This window comes from Chenopodium quinoa, unplaced genomic scaffold (genome assembly GCF_001683475.1).
Source record: "Chenopodium quinoa cultivar QQ74 unplaced genomic scaffold, ASM168347v1, whole genome shotgun sequence".
Classification (NCBI taxonomy): Eukaryota; Viridiplantae; Streptophyta; class Magnoliopsida; order Caryophyllales; family Amaranthaceae; genus Chenopodium; species Chenopodium quinoa.
The window spans coordinates 4,253,219-4,268,616 of NW_018745324.1; the positions used below are offsets into that span (position 1 = coordinate 4,253,219).

At 39.8% G+C, this 15,398-nt stretch overlaps 1 protein-coding gene across 1 annotated transcript; it reads right to left on the minus strand.

Moving 5' to 3' along the window:
* Positions 1–14,097: 14,097 nt before the first annotated feature.
* On the minus strand, positions 14,098–14,598 carry LOC110712727. The gene has a single exon (XM_021891181.1). It carries the CDS (start codon positions 14,596–14,598, stop codon positions 14,098–14,100), a length of 501 nt encoding a protein of 166 aa, XP_021746873.1.
* Between the last annotated feature and the right edge of the window lie 800 nt (positions 14,599–15,398).

A 15,398-nucleotide genomic window follows, 5' to 3' on the forward strand; every position in this document is an offset into this window, starting at 1 on the left:
AAGTAGTACGACGACGCCTCGAGCTAGACATGGACGATTATCTCCTAACCTCGGGTCTCATCCGAGTATGTGGTGGAGGAATAGGTTGTCCCTGCAAAAGTAAATCAAGTCAGACACAAAGAAAATAAGAAAATAAACAATGCAAAATAAACGAAGAGAGATACCTGTTCAGCAACGACATCACGACGATAAGTGGCTCGATCTCTCAACCTCACCAGCTGATGACGAAATACGTATATACCCCTCGCCATAATCGTCACCACCTCGCGAGAAAACCGTTAAAAGACAAAGTTAGTAACAGTCAAAGATAAATACAAGTAAGTGGTAAACAGATAACTCACCCAAGTCTAATGACGAGGAATGGACCGCTCAACAAAGTGCTCATCCTCAAGAGCCAGAGGAATCATCTCCTCAACTGGACCATAAATCCAAGTGATTAAGATCTACTTGAGGGCTATCTAAAAAGCAAAAAACAAGAGATAAGGGATGTACCTCCGCCTCTTCCAATAAAAAAAAGGTACTGGAGCCAAACGTGGCAGCAGATGCTCTCCGTAACTCTACTCTGGACGGGCATGAGACCACCAAGGAGTACCCGCAGGCGGCGAACCCCCCAAATCTCTCAGCCTTGCCTAATCAAACATATGCCGAGGCGGGCGAGTAGGAATAATGAAAACATCTGAGGAGTGCTGGATAGCCACTCTCTCACCTAAGTACACCACAGCATCGTACGTCCCCTTGAAGTAACATCGCTCAGTAGTGTACTACGCAGCGAGCGCGGAAACATCCATATCGACCCATGGCCTAAACACCACAGATGGCTCCTATAAAAAATATGACCATGAGATAAAGCCCTACTAAGGGGAAACATAAAAGACAAGCATCAAACAAACATACCGAGAGGATCAAATCTCAAATGCGAGTAGTGGTAGTCTGGTAGTTGACATGACCTCCCAACAGGCACCAATGGAAAGCTCACGAGGCGAAGGTCTCGCCGGCGCGATAGATGGGAAGTGCTTGTAGAACCAAATCTACGAAGACAAAGGAAAATCAGCAAGTGCTAAGGCAAATCTAGAGCTAACTTTAAGGGAGATAAAGTATACCTCTATGATTCTCCAAAAGATGGAGAGCGCGATGTCCCCCTCGAATGCCCTGTGACGACAGGTGAATCGCAATCTGTGGGGAATAATTTCAAGCGTTAATCCCCTTTAGCTTGAATCCCACTGTGATCATACACTAAAGTACGGTGGCGTCCAAAAGGGAAGAAGATAGAGCAAAAAAGTCTCCAACAAGTTTTAGGAACTTGTAAACCATTCACAGGGTGAAGGTTACACCCCTTAACGATCCAAGAGATCGTCAACTCCATAAGGTCTTGAACCAAATAAGGGTTCGGGGATGAAGGTACAAATCCAACCTAAAAGAGATTGAACCTGCCCTAAAAATAGGCCTCTACTTTATTCTGATCATATTCATGTGCGCTTTCTGACTAACATGCAATCAATAGGATTAACCCTAAACCTGTTTATCTATGTTGGTTGAATTTAATTCAAAAATAAAACTATTATTGGCGATCACTTGAAATTATAATCAAATTAACCCTAACAATATTATTAATATCCTTATTAAGCGTGATTACAAGTACCAATTCCCTTCAAACATGCATAAAAGGTGAAATAACAATAAAAATCATCAGGTAACATGATAATAATCAAAATAATAATTATAATCATCATCATAAAATTATAACAATAATCATATTAATCATAATAATAATCATGTTAAATCATAGCAAGATCCTAGGCATGATACTAAAAAGACTAATAACAAACCCTAGCATGTCACTAAGCAATAAAAATCAAATCTTTAACCCTAACATGATACTAACAATCATAAATATTAGGAAGAACATAAAAGGCGTCGTATTTTAATCATACTTAATATTAAAATTACCCTAGACATGATACTAGGAATCAAAATAACAATCTAAGCATGAACTCTACATCATAACATCAATAAAAACCATTAAAGTACTTACTTTGATGCCTCGTACCTCTTTCTAATAACAAAATACACACGTTAGTAACTTCAAGGAAAATAATAATCAAATATTTAAATTAAATAATGGAAATAGAGATTTGGGACCAATCTCTCAAAAATTAAACCTTTCACGTCTAGGGCGAAGGCAACTTCGAATTTGGCTAGGTGTGTCTAGATCTAATGAATGCGGAATTTTGTATGTGAATAAGCTAGTTTAGAAAAGAGAGAGAAAGAGAAAGTAATCAAGAAAACTTGATGAGAGTTGGTGATCGAAAGAATAAGAATTCGTGATTATTGATGAAAACTGGTTGTAGGTGATTATAATTGAAAACTGGTTGTAGGTGAATGAAAACAGAGTTTTTACAACGTTATTTATAGAGAAAATCAGCCAAAAAGATAAAATTATTAAAACAGAGTCTGGCGCACGTAAAACGAGATTGGCGCCAACGCCGGCCATTGGCGCCAGGCGCCAAGCGTAGCGCCAGGCGCTATAGCTGGCGTTTGGCGCTGATTTGGAAAATTACGCGTTTTCTTAAAATCAAATAAGTCGTACAGGAGGATAAAATTGTATTTTTCCTCAAAAATGCTCTTTGATTTTAATTAAAACTCTAAAAAGTCAACAAAAGTCAATTTATCAATGCTAATTGAATTAGGAATGAAAATAACCTTCTCGAAGAATCTAGAAGACTAAAACCATTCCTAATTGCATTAGGAATGATAAATCATATTAGGCTCTCCCCTAGGTCATCGGGCCGCATATAAGCCTCAAACCGGACCCAGTTTGGTAAATTGGCCATAATTTCCTAAATATTCATCGGAATTGGGCTTATAATATATTGTTGGAAAGCTCCTATCAAGCCCCATCTAACTACACTATTATTGGACCCAATCATGGACCAACCAAACTGGATTTGGCTGTTTTCTTAAAATAAGTTTTCAAAAACAGAGAGAAGAGAAAAGAAATTAAAACTATCCGCAACACTAGACTTTCCCACACTTTTACTTCATTCGATTATGATTCGACGCGAAAGGTACTCATCACCGGGTTTGGTTTGGGGAAGACACAAATGGGTGTCTACACAATCCAAGCACGAAATTTGCGTAGGCCAAGCTGGCCCAATCATACGATCCGATCATATGAAGATCGCGGAGAGCAGGAAAGTAGTGGAGAATTACTCGACTACCCTTGTCAGGAGAAAAGGTCCCTGACAGCAAAATAAGAGCAAAGATGCGAACCCGCTGCTCAAGGGTGGTCGCACCATCCTTAAAAGCCGCCGTAAGAGTGGACCGCCGGATTCACCGGGAGCTGGTCTGCGTCGGCTCAGCCTCGCTACGGGCCCGAATAGTAATAGGACCTAGCAACTCCAATACCACCGGAGAGTAAACGGTGATCTCGCTGTCAAACGGGAGCGCAGCTGAACGAAACTCCAATCCCGAGATGAGACTGAAGTCAACAGGGGCAACGGTCATCTCACCCCAAGGAAAGTGAAAAGTGTTGGTGGTGTCCCAAAAAACTCCACCAAAGCTCAAATCACGTGGCGACTCGACTCAAAAGAATAGAGAGCCTGAATGGCTTGGAACAAGGAAGTCAAGCCACAAGACTCCCACAGTCTACGCAAACTGTCATCGTCTCGAAAGTAGGTCCTATACAGAGAGCTAATGGTGTTGTTCCCAGAACCATGGCTACCGGTCCTCCAGCCACGGATCCTGCGCCGAACACGATCTGCGATGTGGAACTCGGGAGCTGTAAACACCTAAATATGTCTCCCTAAAACCAAACCCGATGATGAACAACCTTTCACCACCATTATTGTTCGGTTTGAGTATTTAATATTTGGAGTGATTAAATCCATTTTTCCATTCAATATATTTCATAAACCAATCCATTTCTTAGCTCATTTCCCTAAACCATAACTTGGTTTCCTCTTTTCGTGACCACGTCATAACCTTACTCCAATTGAGTTGGAAAGTAGACTTAATAATCTTTCCAATGATATATTATATGCCTTATTCCTTGTTACGGATCAAAAGTTATCATGTCGCGCACAGTGTAAAAACACCATGTCACGGCAAAATCTGACGTGGCACGGTGCCTGGTGCCGTGACACAGTATTTCCCAACGTGTTACAGTGCTTTTTTCCATTTTTTTTTCGCGTGAAAATCCACCGTGTCACAGGAACAATTGCTCGCGCCACGAGATTTCGCACCGCGTCACGGTACAATTTCCCGTGTCACAGTGCCCATTCCGTGACACGGGGTTGTTCCGCGTTTTTAGGCTTTTTATCCTTCTTAGGGTTTCGCGTGTTCCCGCTGCTCATTTTCCCTATAAATACCCCCTTCATTTCTAATGTACGAGGCACCAAATAATTCTCCCTTCCTCTCTTTTACACCAAAAATCATTTTCTTCTCTCTCGTTCTCATATTCTAAGCCTTAAACCTATATTCTTAATTACACCATTCTTCCCTTAAGCACTCCAAGGAGTCCATACTTAAACCCGAGGTTCCGTCCTTAAACTAAGGCGTGAAAGATATAAATAACTGTGGGTTTGGACCAAATCAAATCTACATTTATTTAATTTAATTATCATTTGATTTATATTTTTTATTGAAGTTACTAAAAATTTATTCATAATGTACCAATTTTAAGGAACGCACGGAATGTGAGTAATTAATTAATTTAAGTACTCTTATTTTATTTTAATATTGCTAGTATCATGATTAGGTTAATCTATATTTGATTTGACTAACGCTATTATTGCTAAATTTCTTCCAATATTAATGCTTATTTAATTATATTTATTGATCACCATAATGCATGTTTAAAGGGAATATGTAATTGAAAATCATGCCTAATAAGATAATTTGGACAACCGGTTCAAGTTCCGTTTTAATCTTATTGTTTAAATAAGTGATCACAATATTTTAGAATTATGTGTTGCATTAATATTTAACAAATTTAGTATAATAATAGCTTGGAGCAAATTGAATCTTTATTTGCATGCCTTTGAGATCGCAGAAATCCCTTGTCACTATAAGAATCGAATAGAGGCCAATATGGGCGAATATGACTCCATGACTCACTTCGTACCATCATCCCCAATCCTCCTTTCGTGGTTCGAACCATATGAAGTTAGTAATCTCATGGATTATAAATGGGGTGTAACCTTCACGGGTCAATCGTTGTTGCCTATCATTGTCCCTTTATCGTGGTTAACTTAAATGATCCGTGAACTGTTTAAAAGTTCCTTAAAAACTTGTTGGTGGCTCCCTACTTTCCTTGTCCCTAGTCGTTGTCCCTAATCGTATATGTCAATTCCCACTTCTTATGAGTGCCAAGCATATTCACACATGTTTTAACGTAGGCGCACTTTGAACAATGCCTTAAATTTGGCGACTCCACTGGGGAGGATTCTTGGTTATTTATTGATTTGAGTGATCAGTATTTAATTAAGATGAGTGGATGAGACTTGAAAGATTCTTGAAAAATTCTTGTGATTAAATTGACATTTTTACATATGCATAGACGTTTTAACGTCGTATTTCAAGTCTGTCCCAGAGGACAAATTGGATATCTGGTCGTGAATGAAGAAAATAAGGGCACCAGTCAGATTTCCTGACTGCCGCGCCACGGTAGAGCTTGCCGTGTCACGGCGTAGTGCACCGTGACACGGTGTCCAGCACCGTGACACAGTAGATTTTGCCGTGTTGCGTTAGTCTTGAATGAAAGGAATGGTGTCCTACGAACAAGTACATTATTCTGATAGCGGGTTCAGAATTATTAGAAAGCTAATATATTCAGAAAGGTCAAGTGACCGGAATGCCTAGGTGGAGGCCGCTTCCGATCAGTATTATTAATGTATAATTAATATTACAGCTTAATCTCGACTGAACCCTACGGGTCACACCCTAGCAAATATACGGACCGACTCGACGAATTATTCGGAAGAAATTAATTCGTCGCCCGAGTGTTAAATATTTAGACGTCGGAAATTCGAGCTTAGAGCGTCGAAACCGAGCGTCGGAAGTGGAGTCAAAAATAGTAAAAGACGAGACATGAAAATAATAATGAATTAACAAGACCAAAATACCCCTAGCATCGGAATGCCCCGAGCAAACCAAGTGCTAGGGGCATTTGATATAGCATGGTGGCTAGCATGAGCACCAAGCCGAGCCTAGGCTGGCTGGTGCGTGCTAGCGCACCAATGCTAGCATCGCAACACTAGGCATAGCCTAGTGCGTGCTAGTGCTGCTACTGCTGCCTTGTGCACGCATTGGCTAGCAGTCATGCCGCAACAAGCCGCAGCAGCTAGCACGCAATGTGCGCAAGCCGCAACAGCTAGTAGCAGCATGGCTGGGCCATTGCGCGCATGCTAGCGTGCTGGGCCTGCTAGCAGCCGCGCATCGCAGCCCACCTTGGGTGCCTTGGTGCCCAAGTGTGGTGCCATGTGGCGTGATTTTAGAGGAGGTTTGAGGGGTGTGTTGGCCGGATTTTGGAGAGGGAGTGGGGAGAAAGTTTGGTCCCCCCCTCCTTCAAATGGTCCTCACCTAACCTCTCTCATGAGCTTTCCACTTGTTGATTTATTACTAGTTTGATTATTAATTTTATTTTAGCTTTAAAATAAAATAGAAAAATCAAATTCTCCCACATTGATGGGAGAGCTTTTTCATTCTCTTGTTTTCCCTATAAATACCCAAGTTGGGGTATTGGGAAAATCACTTGAGTGAGAGTTGAAAAAGGCATCACTATTGTGAAAACCTTTGAACTCATTTAATCACTCGGGTTTTGATCGGACCTTGCTAACTCCAAGGTAGCGGACCTAAAAACTCAGTGTTCTTCCTTTGTTGGTGGATACCATTGGAGGCTCGGTATTTTCGGAGCTAAAGCTTTCAAGTAAGAGCCCATAAGGTCAGGAAAAGAACGCGTTAAAGGTAAATTCCGATTTTATCCTTTTATGTTTATATGTTATGCTTTATGGTTTTATTAATTGCGAGTGGTTCTTTGGGTCGGGGTCGTTTCTGCGGTAAGTTGGACTTACCAAACCCCAACATTGAAATCCTTCCTGTGGCTTTATATCTCTTCTCATTGTTAGCTTCCTTCGATTTTTCTGAAAAAACGTGTGTGTTCTACACACGTCTTAGCCCTGGGGGATTTAAGCTTTATCAACCAAAAACGCTCATGGAAATAAGGGTTCATCCGAGTTTTTAAATCCACCCAAACCATGGAGCCGAGTTCGATTTCATCACGAAGTCGCGGAGCCGCCCGTTCGCATACACCCTCAAGGGAGGCTTCCTTACTAATGCGTCCAAACTCTTAACCATGGTACCCTTTTGACACCAAATAAAACCTGACCATAGTGGATTATAGAACTGGACCTTAGGTTGCGAACTATTCTTTGCATCATTGTGCCTACGTGTCCTATGTGTGTATATTTGGTCGTTTTGATCCTAACCTTAACTATCTTTCTTTGTCTATGTTGGATTATTTTATGACTAACAATTGCCAATGGACCGTACTCACTTAGTAATTAGCACACACTCTAAAAAAAACAAACTGGTAAAATCACATAAACACCTGGAACTGATTACCGTGACACGGAAAAAAAATGCCACGTCACAGCAATGAGTACCGTGTCATAACAGTTATGCCACGACACGGTGCCCAAGTTTAGGTCCAGTTAGCCCCTCTTTTGGTCTTGCGTGCTAATTTGGTCCGCGTTTCAGTCATTTTTGTTACTATTCACATGTCTATCCATACGATCATACCACGAGTCTTATAACATCACTTAATCACTCACGAGTCAAGTATAGTCCACACACTTTCTTTATGTTCCGACGCGAGTCGTGCACCATGTCGTTTATGATCGTATACTAGGTTCATGCACCTTTTTTTCGTCATAATAAAAAAAATGAGTGGAGTTTATCCTCACCTGTTTTCAAATGTCTATTTTTTCCCTTCCTTTCCTATCTTGAGCAATGAGTCAAACAATTAAGTGAATTATTTTATTTCACAGTAGTTGGTCAAGGAGCAGGGGTAGATTAATAGGTTTGAGTCATTGCCGCAACAATCTCTTAAATCCAAGAGGCGTTCAAAGAGAACTTTGCCATCTCCACATTACTTATCACCTTTCAATGGCCACTAAGGAAGATATAGAGAACATCAAAAAATCTATCGAGGCACTGTCTTCCATGATGGAAACCCTTACCACTAGGGTCACTGCCATGGAACAAAACAAAGTCACTGTTTTTACCCTTGAAAAATTAAAGGAACAAATGAGTAAGATTTCTGAGGATTTCACTTATGTGGAATAGCCTCCCACTCCTTTGGATGTGAAAGACAGACTTCCTGAAAAGTTCTCCACTACTGATATTCCAAAGTTCAAGCCTACTAACAATCTAATATTCCGTTTGAAGGCGTTCTCTGCAATCATGGCTCTTAAGGGATTGGACGTAACACTCTTCCCTATGCAAGTGCACGGTGTTTGTTGTTAGCAGAGATTTAGCAAATACGGGTCGAATCCCACAGGGAGACAAGTTCTATTAGTATTTGCCCAATTATATGAACTAATTCTATAAACGAATAATGATTAATGATTAATTAACTAAAGAATGACAATAATGAAAGTAAGGTTGTTCTCAGACAAATTAAAGTCTAGGGCATACGTTCGGTCCACCATGCTTATACCAATCCAAGAAATGCAAACAATCCATTAATAAACAAACTAGGTCGAATAATTAAAGGACTTGTTAATCTTACGGTCGGGAATTAACGCTTACGAATTAACATATGTGGTTCGGCCGCTAACATAATCAAATTCGCCAATTGTAATTAAGCCTCTAAAAATATGATCTTTCAATTCTAATTTTTATTAGCTAAATAATTAACTCATGATATTGGCCAATTACATGAATCAAACAATAAAGCACAAATCAATTGGAATTATTCAAACCCTAATTCATAAATTTATAAATAAATAAGCACAAATAATCATGGTATAAACATGGCTTCCCTCACTTAACCCTAGAAAACGACTACTCACTCATAATTGAAATAAACAAAACAAAAGAAATAAATAGACTTGAATTCATAATTGAAAAAATAAATAAAGAACAAAAAGAATAAATGAAATACCTCAATGATTGAATTAATGGAGAAATAAAGCTAGGGTTCAACAATGGAGAGAAAAACTAAGAAACGTTTAATCTGGAAAAATAATGCATAAAAAGGCAAAATAAAATCTTCTAAGTATTTATATTTTTTGCCTCATCCTAATAAAATTAATAAATAAATACATAAGTATAATGCTATTAAATGACAATTGATGACGTGGCACGAGGGAAGCAAGGATGCGAGTGGCTCATCATCACCACCCGACCAGACTCGCGGCCGCAGGTTGTTCCCGCGCCCTGGCAGTGGCGGCAGCAGCCTCGAGGGGGCGCGGGACAGGGGCGCAGCCACCCCCGCGGTTGGCTGGTTGCATTGACTAGATTGAAATGCTCATAACTTCTGTTCTAAGAATCTTCTCGGGGCGTGTGACCTATTATTGGAAATCACTTCAAGTCTTGTTTCCAACGCAACTTGAATCGCATCAATCCAATATGTAGAACTCAAGATATGATCAAAAGAGTGAGAAAAGGTCATTTTTGATACCTTGCAAACCTTCGTTTTTCCCCGTTTCTCACTCAAATTCACTTCCGTAAGGTCCATAGTGACTCTCGTGGATGCTATTTTCATTTTCCATGCATAAAATCCTTAGAGACAACATCCACGGGCATATATCCCTCGATCAATGAACCCGATCCATCGATTTCCATTCAAATATCATCCGAATCATCTCTAAACACTTCGAAAGCTTCCAAATGACTATGAAATCACCTGAAACATTAAGAAAAACACAAAAGGAGCGTAATAGAGCGACATATAATAACTTATGCAGACATAACTCTAAAAACGATTAAGAAGACTATGAAAAAGCTCTAAAACTAGAAAAAACGTGCCTAAATAAAACTATATAAATATGATTTATCAAATTCCCCCAAGCTAAACCGTTGCTTGTCCCTAAGCAACACTAGACTCAAGACGGGGAAACAAGACTTCCAGGGAACCAGAATAAGACTGACTCGACTCTCGAGCAAACTATCAAACCAAAGTTAGCGAAACTGAAATCTGGCTCGGATACAAATAGAACCACGTAGCACTCATAGTCTTGTAATTAACTCTCCAATCTAGAGGCCACAAACAGTCTCTTTCCAAGCTAGTCTCCGCCGATTTCTTGTAGATATGCTGAAGTTGAGCACGAGAGGTGCCCTACCAGCTAGGGTTATAACAAACACTCAATCTATACCATGTCGACTCGGAATGCAACAAATATTCTTTAACTTTGACTCAAAACACATTTCATTCAATCATAACTTATGCACGAAGATCAAAAGGGTTTTATAAGGGTTGTAATGGGGCTAGGGTGAGAGGTAGGATAAAATTTTGGGAAATGTGAGAGAGTAGCTAGCTGGGAGAGTGATAGTGATAGTCCACAATAACAACACAATTGAATGCATGTCAAAGATAACCTTGTTTAGCATCTCGCCTCCCCATACACCAAAGTAATTTGATTTCCTCTTCTTCCCTTCTTTCTTCAACTTTTCTTTTATTTTAATTTATTTTTTTTTATTTTTTTTTCATTTTTTTTTCATACCCCATTTATTCTACTTTTTCTCTTTTTTTTCTTTTTGATTGATTTTTTTTCTTTTTTTTTTTTCTTTTTTTTCTTTTTTTTTAAATGAAATTAACCTCGAACTTCCATTCAAAATCTCCCTTTTTTGCAGCATGAAGCAAATATTTAGCCAAATAAAAATCACAACTCACAATATGGACCACTCCCCTAAGCTAGACATAGGAATAGTAACTGATTAAGGCTCAAGGCTTATAATATGGCTAATTCAATGAAAGGTAAAGCTCAACATGGGTTACAATTAGGGAAAAAATGTACAAAAATTACATGTGGAGGCTCAAATAAAGAAAAAGAAAGACCTTTATCATTTCAATCATGCACTCATCACAACCAAATTACTACGAGTCTCAAGGCAAAATCAAGATCAAAGTTGCACCAGGAACTATCACACAAACAAAAATATAGACTGTTATAAATAAATGTGACAACCAATCAATCAGGTTTCAAAAACTCACATGGCTTGGGGTCTACAAAATCTCGACTAGCTAGACTCAAAAAGAGCAAAAGATCTTACCACAAACCCATTAATTGCAAGCTACATTGCTACGCAGTTATCAACGTATAAAGCACACCAACCGAATTTCAAAATCATAACTATGATGAGAAGAAGCTCAAGAGAGTCAAATCTAATCCGCACACGGTTCGAAGTCAAACATATGTAAGATAGGCACAAGAATGCATTATTCAAAAACACAACTAAACTAAGAAAACAATACATATTTTTCGTTGCACGTAAACTCCCACTCCTAATGAATGGTACAAACCGTACAACAGTCCTAAGAAAGCAATAAAAACTACACTATGAAAGCAATTAAAGATAAGTATCCCTCCCCCAAGCTAGAATGAAGCACAGTGTCCTCACTGTGTACAAGCATACAAAGGAGAAAGGAAAGGTATGGCTCACTCAAAGGGACTCGCTACTATCATTAGGTATGGTAGCAGTGACAACAGCAGAAGCAGTGGCCCTAAGAACTCCAACATGGCGACGCAAATCACGAATCTCAGCATATAGATCCTGTACCTGTCCTTTTATATTGGTGAGTCGTGTGAGAACTGAATCCTGAAAAGAAAGACAAGAATCCATAAAATTTTTCAGTTGCTCATCAAGAGGGAGTGGAGCTGTCGTAGTACTAGAAGTTGGGTTACTAGAGGATGGTGGAGGGCGAGAATGAGAGGTATCTTCAACCACCGGGCTATTTGGTCTAGCGGCCGCTGATTGAAGATGTGAACAAGGGAAAGTACTTTGTACTTCACCGTGTACCTCTATTCGCTCGGTGATCTCACATGGATTCCAACTTAGACTACTTGCATCGTGGGGTGCATCATTCGGGAAAATTTCGTACACCAACCATGCATCGGAACTTCAGCAACCCTTAACAAACCAAACATATCGACCCTTGGACCGGTGGAAAAGCCAACCGAATCTGTCCATTGCATCCTGATTGATGTAGTTGGTGGATTCAAATGTCTCTTTATTTTTCAAATCAACATATAATGCCGCACATAACACAAAAACAAATCCACCCATGGAAATATCACCCTTCTTCAGATCCCGCTCCCATAAAAATGCTTCAATGAGAAATTTGGCGAGATTGAGGCTCCAATTCCCATGAGATCTAGTGAGCCACCATAGAAGTTTTAAGTCCAATGTAGTCACCTGGCCGGCCTCACTCTTGGGTCGAAATAACTGAAGGATAAATCGATGTAGCATGCGAAGAGCTGGACAACCAATAGAACTAGATTTGCTGACACCGGACTCCCAATCTGTTCGACCTGTTATTTGTTTCCAAAAAGTGCTCGAGTCGAAGAGAGAGTAGCTTGGACTGCCCTTGAATTTCATAAACTCTTTCGGACCCATGACACCTTTATTCGGCCATCCAAAATCCATATTCACATCGTCCAACGACATTATCCGCTCGTCTCCATCCAAATAAAATACCACATCTCCCTTATTTGATTGGACATCAAGTGTGGCAAGAAATTCAATGACAAGTGATGGACATATATTATGATCAATACAAAGGACCTTACTCCATCCATGTGTTCTTGCAATGCTATCAAAGAACCATTCAAACCCAAGTTTTTTTGCATCTGAGAGAGAAAAGTAAAGAGTTTGTCCCATGGTTCGATCTTTAAGCTTGTTTGCACATTGTTTTTGAGACTCGGTTAACCAAGAAAGTGGAGTTGATGGTGATGGAGGGAGAGGTTGGACTCTAGATGGTGTTGTAGGTGTGGAGGGTTTAGAGGTTGGCTTAGCTTGTGTAGGTCGTTTTGTGGGTTTGGTGGGTGGTTTTTTTGTGATTTTTCGAGAATATGCGTTGGGGTCATAAAGTGTCTTAGGTGCCGAAGAGGTTCGTGTTCTTGTCCTCATGGTGAAAGTGATGAGAAGTATAAGCAACAAAGAGTCACAAACCAATGAACAAGAATAGTTCAAAGCCAAATATGTGTCACCCAAAATAATTCACAATCAATCCACACAAAGAATGTACACAAAATCAACACTACCACACCAACTTGTGAAAATAGATGATAAAAAGGTTAAAACTCAAGAATAAGCACAATTGTAGAATAGTAAGAGATGAAAAATTTGAAATTTATACCTCTACCATGAAAATTGTGCATCAATAATATATCAAACCTCTTATTATAGTCCAAAGATACTTTCAAAATTCCCAATTTGATACCATACAACTTGTAATTCAAAAGCCCTAATTCAATTTGAAAAGTTAGGGTTTATGATTTCAAAAGGAAGAGAAGGATGATGGTTATAGATGGTGAAAAAAGGGAGGAGGCTTGGTGGGCGGTGGTCGCCGGTGGGGTGGGTCGACGGTGGTGGGTGCGGTTGTAGTGGAGGTGGCGAGGGAGAAGAGAGAGAGAGAGAGAGGGAGGGTGGGTTGCGTTCTTCTCTGTTTTTTTTTTCTTTTCGATTTTTCTGTTTTTTTTTTAAATTTGCTGCTGGCCTGCTTCGCCAAAACCCGCGACCGCAGGTCAAGCCTGCGGGTTGGCAGTGGCTGCGGAGGGTTGGGTGGGGGGCGCAGGACAGGGTCGCAGGATGGGTTGCGGGTTTTGTTCTGCTGCTGCTTTTTTTTTTTTTTGTTATTAAAGAAATACTTCACTACAAAAAAAAACAAAGAAAAGTTAATTGTGTTAGTGAAGAAAAACAAAAAAAAACTTAACTTAAATGCAAAAATAAATAAAAAAAATAAAAAAAAAAAACTAAACTAAAAGAAAACTAAATAAAAAATAAATGGAAATGACAAGACAAAGAATTAAGAAATCGGGTTACCTCCCGATAAGTGCTCTTTTAAAGTCATGAGCTTGACTTCTTACCTCTATTTCAAACATCAATTGGTAGATCGGAGAGATAAATCGTCTCCAATTTACCAATAAAAGCACCCTCGGTATATAGCTTCAAACGTTGTCCATTTACCTTGAATTTCGTGCCATTTTCACTAGCAACCTCAATGGCTTCGTGTGCTTTGACATCAGTGACTGTGAAAGGCCCGGACCATCTAGACTTAAGCTTTTCAGGAAAGAGCCGAAGTCTTGAGTTATAAAGCAACACCTTGTCACCAATATTGAACTCCCGAGTTTGGATCATCTTATCATGAAACTTCTTCGTTTGCTCCTTGTAGAGCCTATGGTTCTCATAAGCATCAAGCCGAATCTCATCTAGCTCGTTCAATTGAAGAAGTCTCGCTTCACCGGCCTTCTCTAGATCTAAATTAATTTCCTTGACGGCCCATTGTGAAAGATATTCCATTTCGACCGGTAAATGACAAGCTTTGCCATACACCAACCGATACGGAGTTGTGCCTAACGGAGTTTTGTAAGCCATTCGCAATGCCCACAATGTATCATCCAACTTCAATGACCAATCTTTTCCGGGACTTGTTGACAACCTTTTAAAGGATTCTTTTGATTTATCGATTAGATACCTCCACTTGGCCGCTCGTTTGAGGATGATAAGCCAAGCCAACCTTGTGAGTAACTCCATGTTTCTTAAGAAGAGCTTTAAAAGTTCGTTGATGGAAATGAGAACCACCATCACTAATAACAACTCTTGGGACTCCGAAACGCGGAAAGATGATCTTCTTGAATAACTTCATAACAACCTTTGAGTCATTAGTTGGTGACGCAATAGCTTCAACCCACTTAGTGACATAATCGACGGCAACCAAAATGTACCGATTCCCACAAGAAGAGGGAAATGGTCCCATAAAATCAATGCCCCATACATCAAAAGGCTCGACCTCAAGAATCCCATTTTGTGGCATCTCTTGCCTCTTTGATATATTTCCCGTTCTTTGACACTCATCACATGCATTGCAAAAAACACGAGCATCCTTGAATAATGAGGGCCAATAGAAACCACATTGAAGCACTCGGTAGGCAGTTGCAGTAGAACCAAGATGTCCGCTAGAAGGTAGATTATGACAATGATGAAGGACACCATGAGTATCCCAATCTGCTACACATCTCCAAAACATTCCATCAGCTCATTTACGATACAAATGAGGGTCATCCCAAAAGTAACGCTTAGCGTCATGGTAGAACTTCTTGCGTTGTTGGTAAGTCAAATCCAGAGGATGTGAACCACCTACACAAAAATTAGCATAGTCAGCATACCATGGATGT

What these genes read in the sequence shown, in the direction of transcription:
- LOC110712727 (XM_021891181.1), bottom strand. Translation starts at nt 14,598, where the DNA reads ATGGCTTACAAAACTCCGTTAGGCACAACTCCGTATCGGTTGGTGTAT.